General features: G+C 38.9%; 1 protein-coding gene across 1 annotated transcript in view; it reads left to right on the forward strand.

Moving 5' to 3' along the window:
- LOC117303099 (reelin-like) overlaps positions 1 to 12,289 on the forward strand; it is a 13,469-nt gene that overhangs the window by 336 nt on the left and 844 nt on the right. The window contains exons 2-8 of the mRNA XM_033787191.1: positions 501 to 609; positions 1,168 to 1,394; positions 2,603 to 2,826; positions 4,158 to 4,308; positions 7,048 to 7,306; positions 9,823 to 9,873; positions 10,557 to 10,626. Of these exons, the coding sequence (XP_033643082.1) occupies positions 501 to 609; positions 1,168 to 1,394; positions 2,603 to 2,826; positions 4,158 to 4,308; positions 7,048 to 7,306; positions 9,823 to 9,873; positions 10,557 to 10,626 (1,091 nt within the window). The remainder of the gene's footprint in view (positions 1 to 500; positions 610 to 1,167; positions 1,395 to 2,602; positions 2,827 to 4,157; positions 4,309 to 7,047; positions 7,307 to 9,822; positions 9,874 to 10,556; positions 10,627 to 12,289) is intronic.

Here is a 12,289-nt window from a genome sequence, read left to right on the forward strand (position 1 = left end):
GCCAGTGGACACTATTGGTAATTGTCAAAGACTAGTCTTCCCACTTTTTGTATCTCAACATATGCATAAAATAACAAACCTGTGAAAATTCGAAAGAAAAAAACACCCTTGTCACACGAAGTTGTGTGCTTTCAGATGCTTGATTTCGGGACCTCAAATTCTAAACTTGAGGTCTTGAAATCAAATTTGTGGAAAATTACTTGTTTCTCGAAAACTACTCCACTTCAGAGTGAGCCGTTTCTCACAATGTTTTATACTACCAACCTCTCCCCATTACCCATTACCAAGTAAGGTTTTATGCTAATAATTATTTTGAGTAATTACCAATAGTGTCCACTGCCTTTAAGATAAAATAAGATAAGAACTTTATTATCCCACACTGGAAAAACTAAAACTTTTGTGACAGATTTGTAATAATTTGGTAAATAATCTTCAATGCTGCTTGCAAGGATTTTTCTACTGAACCATAACTTAATAATTTGAACTCTGTTTTGATTTAGTGGCAGCTATTCCAGTAGTACGAGTTTAACGTTTCAGTCAGCACTTGGTCAGCATTCGGTAACCACTAGAGATATTGATGTCAATGAACATACCATGGTGCAATTTGAGGTAGAGTATTTGGCAAAAACATAAACGTACCAAATTTTCTTATATAATGTTTACTTGCCATTCTTTGATCTTTAATGTTTACTTTTTTTGACCTCAGCTTCATCTTGTAAATATATGTATAGACTAATTAACTGTTTAAAGTTTTGGTGATGTATTTTCTAGGTTTGTTTTTTTAATAACGGATCAAACCGTATGTGGTTGCAATAAAATGATCCCAACCTCATTACCTCTTAACTTTCTGCCTTTTGGTCTCACTTGAAATTTGCTGTGGGGACACAGTTGGTAGAGTGCTGGTGTGTGAGGAGATTCTGTCCCCCCCCCCCCAATGTTGTGAACTGTATACAAGTGCCCTCTGTTGAATCATTCTGCTTCAATTTGCATTAATTTCCAGTTTGGGACAGAATCTTTAGTGGGCAGATTTCCCAGGGACACCAGCACTTTAATTTGGAGGTCACAGATTCAAGCTTTAGTCAATTTCTCTTTGTTCAACTCAAAATTAAAGTTCATTCATGGAGTTCTTAAAAAGATGTGTCTTTGTTTTGTTTCCTGTAAATGCAGATCAATGCTGGGTGCACAGACCAGACTATTGCCACAAACCCAATTTCCCTGGAATACTCAAGGGACTATGGAACCACTTGGGACCTCCTTAAACCAGACTGCTTTAATGTCCACTGGTCTAGTAGCCTGTGTTCTGGTCAAGCCTCTGAGCCAAGTGTGTATTACATTGGAGAGCAGAAGCCTTGGGAGAGAGTCACCATACTAATCAATGGACTTCATATTTGCGGGTAAGGCAGTTTCTGAATTAATTTATCTAGGGTCATGGATTGACAACTCAAGCAGAAATATCAAAGTTAGGAAAGCTCTGGCCTGGAAAGCACTAACACAACATAAAAAATGTGTGGTGTACAAAGATGAGTAAACACCTCAAGTTACAGCTCTTCGTGGCCACGGTTGAATCAGTGCTATTTTATGGATGCAAAGCATAGACATTAACATCTGTTCTAGAAAACAACTTGACGGTTGCTACACCAGGTGCTTGGGAGGGAAGAACATGTGTGACCCACTGTGTGGTGAAAATGAGTCACATGTTGCCCAATGCAATATTAAGTTTAGAAGAAATGGACAGTTTAACGTGGAAAATGTTTTTAAAATTTTGTTGTGATCAATCCTTTTGCACACAATGGTAGTTTAAAATATCACTTTACTTGTAATTTGTTTTTCAAAAAAAATGGTGTAGTGGCTAATTTCAAACGGGAGTAACTCAGCAACGCGATAACCCCAAAGCTTAGACACATACCAAATTACTGCTGCTGATGTGTTCTTTCCAGCCATGCATATAACTCAATTCCTGAAATTGCCTACATCTGACTCATTTTCACAGAGCGGGTCACATTATATCAAACACATACCTCTATCTCGGGTTCCCCAAGATTAGCTGTCCCCAACCCGAGCTTGTCCTGCTGGAGCCAAGCAAGGTCGATCTCTTTGTTGATCTACTAAGAAGGGACACAGGGTTTGTGACAGCTGGTTTAATATCTAGAGACATGAGGGACGGGGAGATCTGGGGGACGGGACAACTCAGTTGTAACATCATTGATCGAGGACACCACTCAAAAGAGAAGAAGAATTAATTTGGTAATCTGTGGTAATAATAATAATAAAAATAATAACAATAAGACTTGTAATGGGCACGTATCCACCCTGCTGGGTGTTCAAGGCAATATTTGAAAAATCATAACTCCAAGTTGCCTGTAAACGGTAAAAACCAATTTGCGGCAATAGGTAGGCATTGACGGCAATTGTCGTTGTTGCCGTCGTGAAGTACTGGGGCTGATGTCAATAGGTGATAATAGATCACTTTTCAATAATTACCGTTAAAAAATTGGAATTAGCAATTTCTCTAACAGTTCAGTGACATTTAGATTGCAAGAATTGTTCCCTCACATTTTGTAATTACAATAAAATGTTCTCTCTTATTTTCTCTTTTGTGAAGAACTGTTCGTTTCCGATGGTACCAGGGTTTCTACCGATCACGACGAGAGCTTATGCATCCTTGGGCTCTAGATAACATTTACATTGGTCCCCTTTGCCCTCAACTGTGCAATGGACATGGTGCTTGCATTGATGGGAACCAGTGTGTATGTGATGAAGGATATAGTGGACGGAGCTGCCACCTCGGCAAGCAGAATCCAAGATACCTCAAGGAAACATTTGAAGGTATTGTAACGTCTTCTTTTTTTCTGAAGCCATTTTCCTGGGTGAATTTGTCAGCGACACAACAAATGCACTCCTTGTGTTAAACCAATTGGATTTATCTATTTGTTAATTTTGTATATATCTATTCATTTCTCAACAACCCCAGGGCTTTCAATTGCACAAAGTTTCAAAGCTTCAAAGGGTTTACTTTTGAAATTTCACCTATTATCCAAGGCAACCTTTGTGTGAAAGCAACAATTTTGGTCTTTCATGAAGTGCTAACAGATTATCATTTACCAATGTATTGTTTGGTATGCACTTTGCGCAGATGCAAAAGCTCTGTCTTTACAATGGCCTTGTTTTCACAAATAGTACTAATGTAGCGTTGGGCATAAAAATGAAAAATAATTATTGCCCTTTTGGCTGAAACAATCGGGAGGGTCTGTCAAAACCTCAAAACGAAAAAAAAAAAACTGTTTTGGCTGATCATATCCCCAAATGTTATAATAACAATAATAATAATAATGTTGGCCCTATATAATACTTTTTCCATCAAAAACCATTTTCATGATTAAGTGATTAGTTTAGAACGTCATTTGCAATAAAATCATCGAGATTCAACATCGGTAATGCACAGAACAATTATTTATCAATGAACTTTGCCACGCATTGGCGAAAGTTTTACATGTTTGAATACGCTTCAAGGCTGTACTTTGTACCATACCATTCTACAGGCCTGTATGGCAATTCTTTCTCGGTTCGTGAATGTGCGTATTGTGCTTGAGTCTATCAACGGCCAATCACAGAATGCAGACTGTTTATGCACTTTGCATGCAGTGGGTATTTCCATGGTGTGGGAGATAGAATGCAAGAAATAAAGAAAATATGTAGAAGAGGCCAAACCAGTTTACTTACCATGTTCACAGCAGCAAGTTTCTGCAATAAAAATGAAGTTTTGAAGGAAAAACGTTGATTACTTTGATTTCCAGTTTTAACTATTTTGTGGTGTTGCTGATAAATTGTTTTTATAATTAAATATTTTAAAAAGAAAAACCCTTTTTGGAGCCCTTATGTGAAAATGTTGTTTTTTGTTTTTGTTCAAACAGCATCTTTTTTCAAATGTATTTCAGAGAACAAAGTTCTTTTAAAAACATTTCTTTACAACTTTTCTTAAGGTGAAAAAAAAAATAGGTCATGTGATTTTTTAGTTTTTCTTTATTTAGTATCCAACAGCGAATAATCGACTTTTACACTGTTACAGGTATCATTTATGAAAATAGCAAAAAAAAACATTTAAAATTGCAACTACAGTAATTTTTGACAATCCTACAATGTTTGTTGAATACCATTAGATTCTGAGGTGGACTCGATGAAGTTTCTTCAGTGGAGTGGTGGGGAAGTAACTGATAAATGTGGTACCCTTATCACTGGCACCAGTCTACATTTCGCTGGCAATGGTAAACGTGTGTTGGTGACACGGGATCTGGACCTGACAGCTCCCAGGTAAGTCCTGTAAAACCAGGTTTATTATTATTTTGTCTTCCTTCTCAACTAGTTGGATAAGCTAGAGACATTCAACATTCTTGGTGTTTCCTTTTTCCCCCTCCTATTTCATTTGTGAACCTGTAATATTTTAATGTTGAATATTTTTTTAATCTCAAAGTAAAGATTAGGGAGAAACTATAAATAAATGGTAAACTTGTGGGTACAGCTATAAGGAAATCTCTTTTGTGTGAGTGTTGGCTCTGAAAAGAGCTGGTTTGGTCTTGAGTGTTGGCTCTGAAAAGAGCTGGTTTGGTCTTGAGTGTTGGCTCTGAAAAGAGCTGGTTTGGTCTTGAGTGTTGGCTCTGAAAAGAGCTGGTTTGGTCTTGAGTGTTGGCTCTGAAAAGAGCTGGTTTGGTCTTGAGTGTTGGCTCTGAAAAGAGCTGGTTTGGTCTTGAGTGTTGGCTCTGAAAAGAGCTGGTTTGGTCTTGAGTGTTGGCTCTGAAAAGAGCTGGTTTGGTCTTGAGTGTTGGCTCTGAAAAGAGCTGGTTTGGTCTTGAGTGTTGGCTCTGAAAAGAGCTGGTTTGGTCTTGAGTGTTGGCTCTGAAAAGAGCTGGTTTGGTCTTGAGTGTTGGCTCTGAAAAGAGCTGGTTTGGTCTTGAGTGTTGGCTCTGAAAAGAGCTGGTTTGGTCTTGAGTGTTGGCTCTGAAAAGAGCTGGTTTGGTCTTGAGTGTTGGCTCTGAAAAGAGCTGGTTTGGTCTTGAGTGTTGGCTCTGAAAAGAGCTGGTTTGGTCTTGAGTGTTGGCTCTGAAAAGAGCTGGTTTGGTCTTGAGTGTTGGCTCTGAAAAGAGCTGGTTTGGTCTTGAGTGTTGGCTCTGAAAAGAGCTGGTTTGGTCTTGAGTGTTGGCTCTGAAAAGAGCTGGTTTGGTCTTGAGTGTTGGCTCTGAAAAGAGCTGGTTTGGTCTTGAGTGTTGGCTCTGAAAAGAGCTGGTTTGGTCTTGAGTGTTGGCTCTGAAAAGAGCTGGTTTGGTCTTGAGTGTTGGCTCTGAAAAGAGCTGGTTTGGTCTTGAGTGTTGGCTCTGAAAAGAGCTGGTTTGGTCTTGAGTGTTGGCTCTGAAAAGAGCTGGTTTGGTCTTGAGTGTTGGCTCTGAAAAGAGCTGGTTTGGTCTTGAGTGTTGGCTCTGAAAAGAGCTGGTTTGGTCTTGAGTGTTGGCTCTGAAAAGAGCTGGTTTGGTCTTGAGTGTTGGCTCTGAAAAGAGCTGGTTTGGTCTTGAGTGTTGGCTCTGAAAAGAGCTGGTTTGGTCTTGAGTGTTGGCTCTGAAAAGAGCTGGTTTGGTCTTGAGTGTTGGCTCTGAAAAGAGCTGGTTTGGTCTTGAGTGTTGGCTCTGAAAAGAGCTGGTTTGGTCTTGAGTGTTGGCTCTGAAAAGAGCTGGTTTGGTCTTGAGTGTTGGCTCTGAAAAGAGCTGGTTTGGTCTTGAGTGTTGGCTCTGAAAAGAGCTGGTTTGGTCTTGAGTGTTGGCTCTGAAAAGAGCTGGTTTGGTCTTGAGTGTTGGCTCTGAAAAGAGCTGGTTTGGTCTTGAGTGTTGGCTCTGAAAAGAGCTGGTTTGGTCTTGAGTGTTGGCTCTGAAAAGAGCTGGTTTGGTCTTGAGTGTTGGCTCTGAAAAGAGCTGGTTTGGTCTTGAGTGTTGGCTCTGAAAAGAGCTGGTTTGGTCTTGAGTGTTGGCTCTGAAAAGAGCTGGTTTGGTCTTGAGTGTTGGCTCTGAAAAGAGCTGGTTTGGTCTTGAGTGTTGGCTCTGAAAAGAGCTGGTTTGGTCTTGAGTGTTGGCTCTGAAAAGAGCTGGTTTGGTCTTGAGTGTTGGCTCTGAAAAGAGCTGGTTTGGTCTTGAGTGTTGGCTCTGAAAAGAGCTGGTTTGGTCTTGAGTGTTGGCTCTGAAAAGAGCTGGTTTGGTCTTGAGTGTTGGCTCTGAAAAGAGCTGGTTTGGTCTTGAGTGTTGGCTCTGAAAAGAGCTGGTTTGGTCTTGAGTGTTGGCTCTGAAAAGAGCTGGTTTGGTCTTGAGTGTTGGCTCTGAAAAGAGCTGGTTTGGTCTTGAGTGCTGGCTCTGAAAAGAGCTGGTTTGGTCTTGAGTGTTGGCTCTGAAAAGAGCTGGTTTGGTCTTGAGTGTTGGCTCTGAAAAGAGCTGGTTTGGTCTTGACGTTTCCAACAGTATACTCTGCTCGTCTTCAGGAGAAGTAAAGAATTGGTGATTTAAGAAGTGTGCATTTTGTCAAAAAATATCATGGTTATATATATATTCAGTTTGTTTAGAAAAATGCAATCCATTTTAAAAATGCAAAGTATATCAAGTAGTTGAGCTGAATCTTGTGAATATTGCCCCCAATTCAAGCATTGGGCTAGATTTCACAAAGCAATACAAGCCATCGTTGAACAAATTATCAGTATCACCATTACATTGTGACATCACGCTTTACTAAGCAACTACAATTGATCTGTAGTTAAGATCAATCTTTACCAAAACGCTAGGATTAATCCTGTCTGTATTTGCGATGAGGAACCCATCGTAACTTAGGATGGGTTCAATGAATCCTAACGTCTTTGGATACGGATTTTAACTCGTCCAAAGTCCTAAGATTAATCCTAAGTTAGGAAGAGTTTAGTGAAATCGATGGCTATCAAGCCATTTTCCAGTGAATTATTGGTAGAACTCAAACAATATGAACAGGTTTTATAAGCTGCGACTATTTTTTTTTCTTCACCTGAAGCATCGTCCATTTCTTCATTCGTCTCGGGTGTGGTCAAGCCACGCCCAGCATCAAGAACCACCCTGTACAGCTCCAGTATTCAACCAATGGTGGTATTATCTGGAATCTGATTGAGGAGATTGATTTCAACAATAGGAGTAAAGTCTCCAAGTACGTCATGCTTGAGCTACCAAGCAGTGCAAGGAGTAATATTACTAGAATCAGATGGTGGCAACCGTCACATGAGGGCAGCTTCTTGGATGAATGGGCGATTGATCAGGTAGGTTTTAAGTTCTTAAAGACTTAAAGGCACTGGATACTATTGGTAATTAGTAAAAAATAGTTGTTAGCATAAGAACTTACTTGGTAACGAGTAATGGAGAGCTGTTGATAGTATAAAACATTTCGAGAAATGGCTCCCTCTGAAGTAACAAAGTTTTTGAGAAAGAAGTAATTTTCCACTAAAATATTTGAGTTGATGAGACCTCAGCTGAGGTCTGGAATTCAAGGCATCTGGAAGCACACTTTGTGTGACAAGGGTGTTTTTTCTTCCATTATCATCTCGCAACTTCGACGACCAATTGAGTTCAAATTGTCACAGGTTTAGTATTTTATGCATATGTTGAGATACACCAAGTGAGGAGACCTGCCTTTGACAATTACCAAAGATGTCCAGTGTCTTTAATATTGATTCTTGGTTAGATAAATTATAATAAAATTGAATGCTGGCTAGAATGTGTGTACATAGTCAATTATCGATTTTCAACAATTTATAGCAAAACTACCTTTAAGAAAAGAAATAGACTTGGTCTCCGATAGCTGAGTATTATCAGGCATGCAACTCTTTGGCGTTTCCGATCAGTGCTAAAAAAAAAAAAATTACGATTTTTTGCTGTTAAAGCCTAATATATGACTGGCAACAAGAGTGTACAATTACAATCATGTAAAATAAGCCTAGTACATGCTAACAATGCTCCTAAGAGCATAATAAACCTCAACATTTTCTAGGGTACAGTGTTTTAGCTAGGATTTGAAAAGTGGGAGTTCAAAATGAAAAACAGGGAGTGCAATATTTTTAGAGTCCAAAATTTGTGTTCGAAGCACACAACACGAGCGCGCAGCGCGAAGTCCCTTACGGCCGGGGTCGAGGGCCCGCTTAAGGGCCCTGGGAGCTCTGGGTACTTTAGAAGCTCTGTGGTGGTCTCTGATGCATTTCTGACACCTATTTTCCAGGTAGAAGTGAGCTACTTTTGTGTGATTTTTCCTTTTTTTGTAATAGGTTTAAGGGAAAATATAGGCCTATATATTTGGCGAGAGCGATGTGTTTTTGTGAAAGAGGTTGTTATTCAGCATAGGGTATAACTGGAACGAGGTTGAGATTAGACCCCAACATAGAAATAGAACCAATGAAGAAAGCACGTCGTCCGGACGTACAGTGTGTTCGCTGGTTCCCAATATATCTTTCGCTGGTTGTGAGGCAATAACAGGTACCAGTTTACCATGGCCTGCTGGCGATCTCAGATTCGTGCCGCGCCGCTCATTGGTTCGTGTGCAAACCTGCACGTACACAGTACACAGTACACAGTACACAGTACACATGGTGCAAACACGTGCATTGTTTTTTCAGTAGACTTTCAAAAGTCTCCACACGTGTTATCTTTGCTGCACCAGCAAGCGCATTACACGCAAACATTATTGAACCGTACCACTATAAACGAAGCAAGGAATGAGGCATGTTTATACATCTGTCGCTGCTGCTGCATGCATGCGCGATGCCAGGAAGACAAGCCGTAAATTGGGCCAGCTGCTGGATGGCAATTTATTGTTTAGGTGCCGGTATTTCATGAACGACGTGTGGGGATCCGCGATAATAACAATTAGAAAGGTAAACTTACATTGTCTGACTAGAGAAGAGGAATTAGAGAAATCCAAATGTATACCCCCAAAAACCTACCCCCCGCATTTTATAGCAAATTAACATCGCACTCGGAGACCACAATTTTGAAAGGAAAAAAACGGAATTCCGGTTTAAACCGGAAGATTCTCAACGTATAATTAAATAGTGCACGGCTAGATTTACACCGCCAGGCCGTGCTTGAAAAAATAGGCCGTGATTTCACAAAACTGGCCGTGCACGGCTCGCTAGCTAAAACGCTGCTAGGGTACCTTTGTGGGTATCATGTCCCATGGCGTTTCGGCTGCCTCGCTCCGCACTTGCCTTGTGCCTTTGAAAATTTTCCTCTTTTTTTTCAACGGGCAGTTGCATGCCTGTATTATGTTAAACATTTCTTTTAAACTTCGGGAATTATCTTAAACAATAAAGACATGCTTTATTAACTGTCATTTGGACAGGAAGTTTTCTCGAACAAATAGAAATTTACACAAACAATCATCAGAATAATCCCTTATACATATTTTTAACTTTACGAAAATAACTAATAACACTTGCGGCTTCTTCAAAATTACTATTCCTGGTCGAGTTCGATCAAAGATGACCTTGTTACACACAATCCACTGGCAATGTCTTGGCCCTGATTAAAGTGTAGAGGTTTCAACTTCTGGCCAACTCTGGACCCTGCATCCTTCTCTCTCAAATCTGTCCTGCTTTCTGCCCCACAGTAAAATTTTGTATACTTCCAGCATGTACTTACATTTCCATTCACTCTCTGGAAGTTTAACTACAATTACCTATTCCAACACAATCTTAACTTTTAAGGAAGAAGCACAGAGACAGATAGTTGTTTTATTTATGCTTTATTATTCTGCAATTGTCTTGGTTTTTCAACTCCTGTCTAGTCTATGGCTTTCCGATCCAAAGGAAGTGATAACTACCATCATTTCCTGTGGGTAAGACGCGTCTTATCTGACTTTTTAGACCCCAATTTATCTTTCGGTGCGCCTTGTCTGACAAAGTTTTGTAAGAATTCATTCATTTTAACACCTGGCTCATTCATTTTTGTTTTGAAAATGAATGCATTTTGAGTCAGCATTCAAGACTCAAAAAAGAGTTATCAATTTCAACAGTTAACCATTCACCAGTCAACAAAAATCATTCAATTTCATCAGGCTGCAATTTCATTAAAGCCAGCAGCAAAAGCATTCAATTTCATTTGGTCAGTACAGAGCAAGATATCATTGAGATGAGTAATTTGCTTTAAATTTTATAATGAGCCCTTACAAGTCTAAGCTTTTTGTTTACTTAAAAAAACTTATTTGGCATTGTGGGAAACGACTCCATCTGAAGTAACATACATGTAGTTTTTGAGAAAGAGGTAATTTCTCACTAAAATATTAAAATACATAATACTTCTAGCTAGAAGTCTTTTATTCCTATCTGAAAGCATACAAATTCGCACAACAAGGTTGTTTTTTCTTTCATCATTTTCTCGCAACTTCGATGACCAATTGAGCCCAAATTTTCACAGGCTTGTTATATTATGCTTATGATGGGATACACCAAGTGTGAACACTGGTGTTTGACAACTACCAAACTCATAATGCCATCACTTATCTTTAATTTGAATGCAAAGAAGTTGAAATTCATGGCACATATATATGAAAAAGAAAACTCAAAGAAGCAGCAAAATCATGTTCACTTTGGTGAGTCTTAATTTGCATACATTGATTGTAAATAAGTAGTCTTGAATACCTACAAATGAAATAGAATAACTGAAGCGAATCTGAGCAATAAAATGAAATTGAATGCATTATGAGCTACAAAGAAACCCTATTTTGAGAGGGTTATGGGAAACTGCGTGAATTTGAATGCATGTTAATGAAATTGAAAAAAAGTATCAAAGGTGCCGATTTATTGGGGGTTTCGGCCATACGCCGAAACCACCTTTGATTTCGTCGAGATTATTATTATTATTTTTTATAATTATTATTATTATTATTATGATTATTCTTTCCGAAAATTCTCATAACATTTACACGTACAAATTTGTGAGCGTTCGTTCTCAGGAACTAAAGTCCTAACAGACACAAACAATACATCAAATGAAAGTCTGTGTTCTAACTTAGATCAAGCAGCAGTTCGGCCGATGGTTTTTAATCCTTTGTTGACAATATTAACGATTTAAAAACACGTATCGTCAACAAAGCACGATCGTCTTGTGTGTGTACATTGCATGTAATTCACGCTGTACATCGCATACGGCCATCACTGCACACAGGCATTGCTTCCCATGCAAGGCATTGTAACACGCTGCTTACGGCCGGCCAGAACCACACATAGCCCATAGTCCACACGCATTGCATCGTTCATTTTGGTGCGCTGCTTCGCTTCTACAGTTAATGGTGAACCTGTATAGCGCCCTCTTGCTTTTGGAGAGTCCTCGAACTACGGAAGCGTTTGGGATATTAGTAATAGTAGCGGTTTATTCCCACGTAAATTCATTGAGTTCTCCCACCACAATTCAATTTAAGGGTGTGTGTGGTATAGTTTATTAATAAATTTAGCCTTGGCGTATTAGTTAAGTTTATTATTTAAAAGTTTATTATTTAAAACTTTATATCGTCGCGTTTGCACTGTGAATGGACTGGATGTACATTTACAATTCATTATTTAAAACTTTATATCGTCTGAACCATACGGAAAAGAGTAATAATTGTTGCTCTAACAGGTAGCTCATGAACCAAGTGTCATAAAGTCACAATGTTTATGCCATCTTGTAAGTCTTGACACAAGTGCATTTTTTTTAAACATCAACTTTGACCTTTCCTTTAAATCCAAATAAGAAATTCAAATGGCTTACGTCCAAACTTAGCATTTTTTTTATATGACGCGTGCGTTTGTCCATATGATGATATTTTCTCTTTTTTGTACCGCCAACGACCGAAACCCCAGTGTTTGTTTGCTACAAACTTATCTCTAGTTTATATTAAACTTGTTAAATTAAAGTTACATGCGTATTATGCACATACAATAAATGCAATATTGACTGCTCCTTTAAATGATGTATGACGTCTTGGACTGGCCACAACTGGGTCACAAGATGATAGGTAGGCTTCAAACTTTACAAAATTAGTATGCCTTGTCCAGCCAAGTGGGTTCCAGTATTTTTATTGAATGTTTTTAACAGAAATGGTATTCTAACTTGTTTATAATGCACTTGTTCACCATTTTAATGTGATTTTGATATGTGTACACTTCTGAATTTTTCGTAATTATCGGTTAAAATATCAGGACCCAACCTAAAGGTTTTAAAAACCTAAAAGCACTTCTGCTTTTGCCGACCCTCGTCAAAGGACAATATCGGTG

Source organism: Asterias rubens, chromosome 2, assembly GCF_902459465.1.
Source record: "Asterias rubens chromosome 2, eAstRub1.3, whole genome shotgun sequence".
Lineage (NCBI taxonomy): Eukaryota > Metazoa > Echinodermata > Asteroidea > Forcipulatida > Asteriidae > Asterias > Asterias rubens.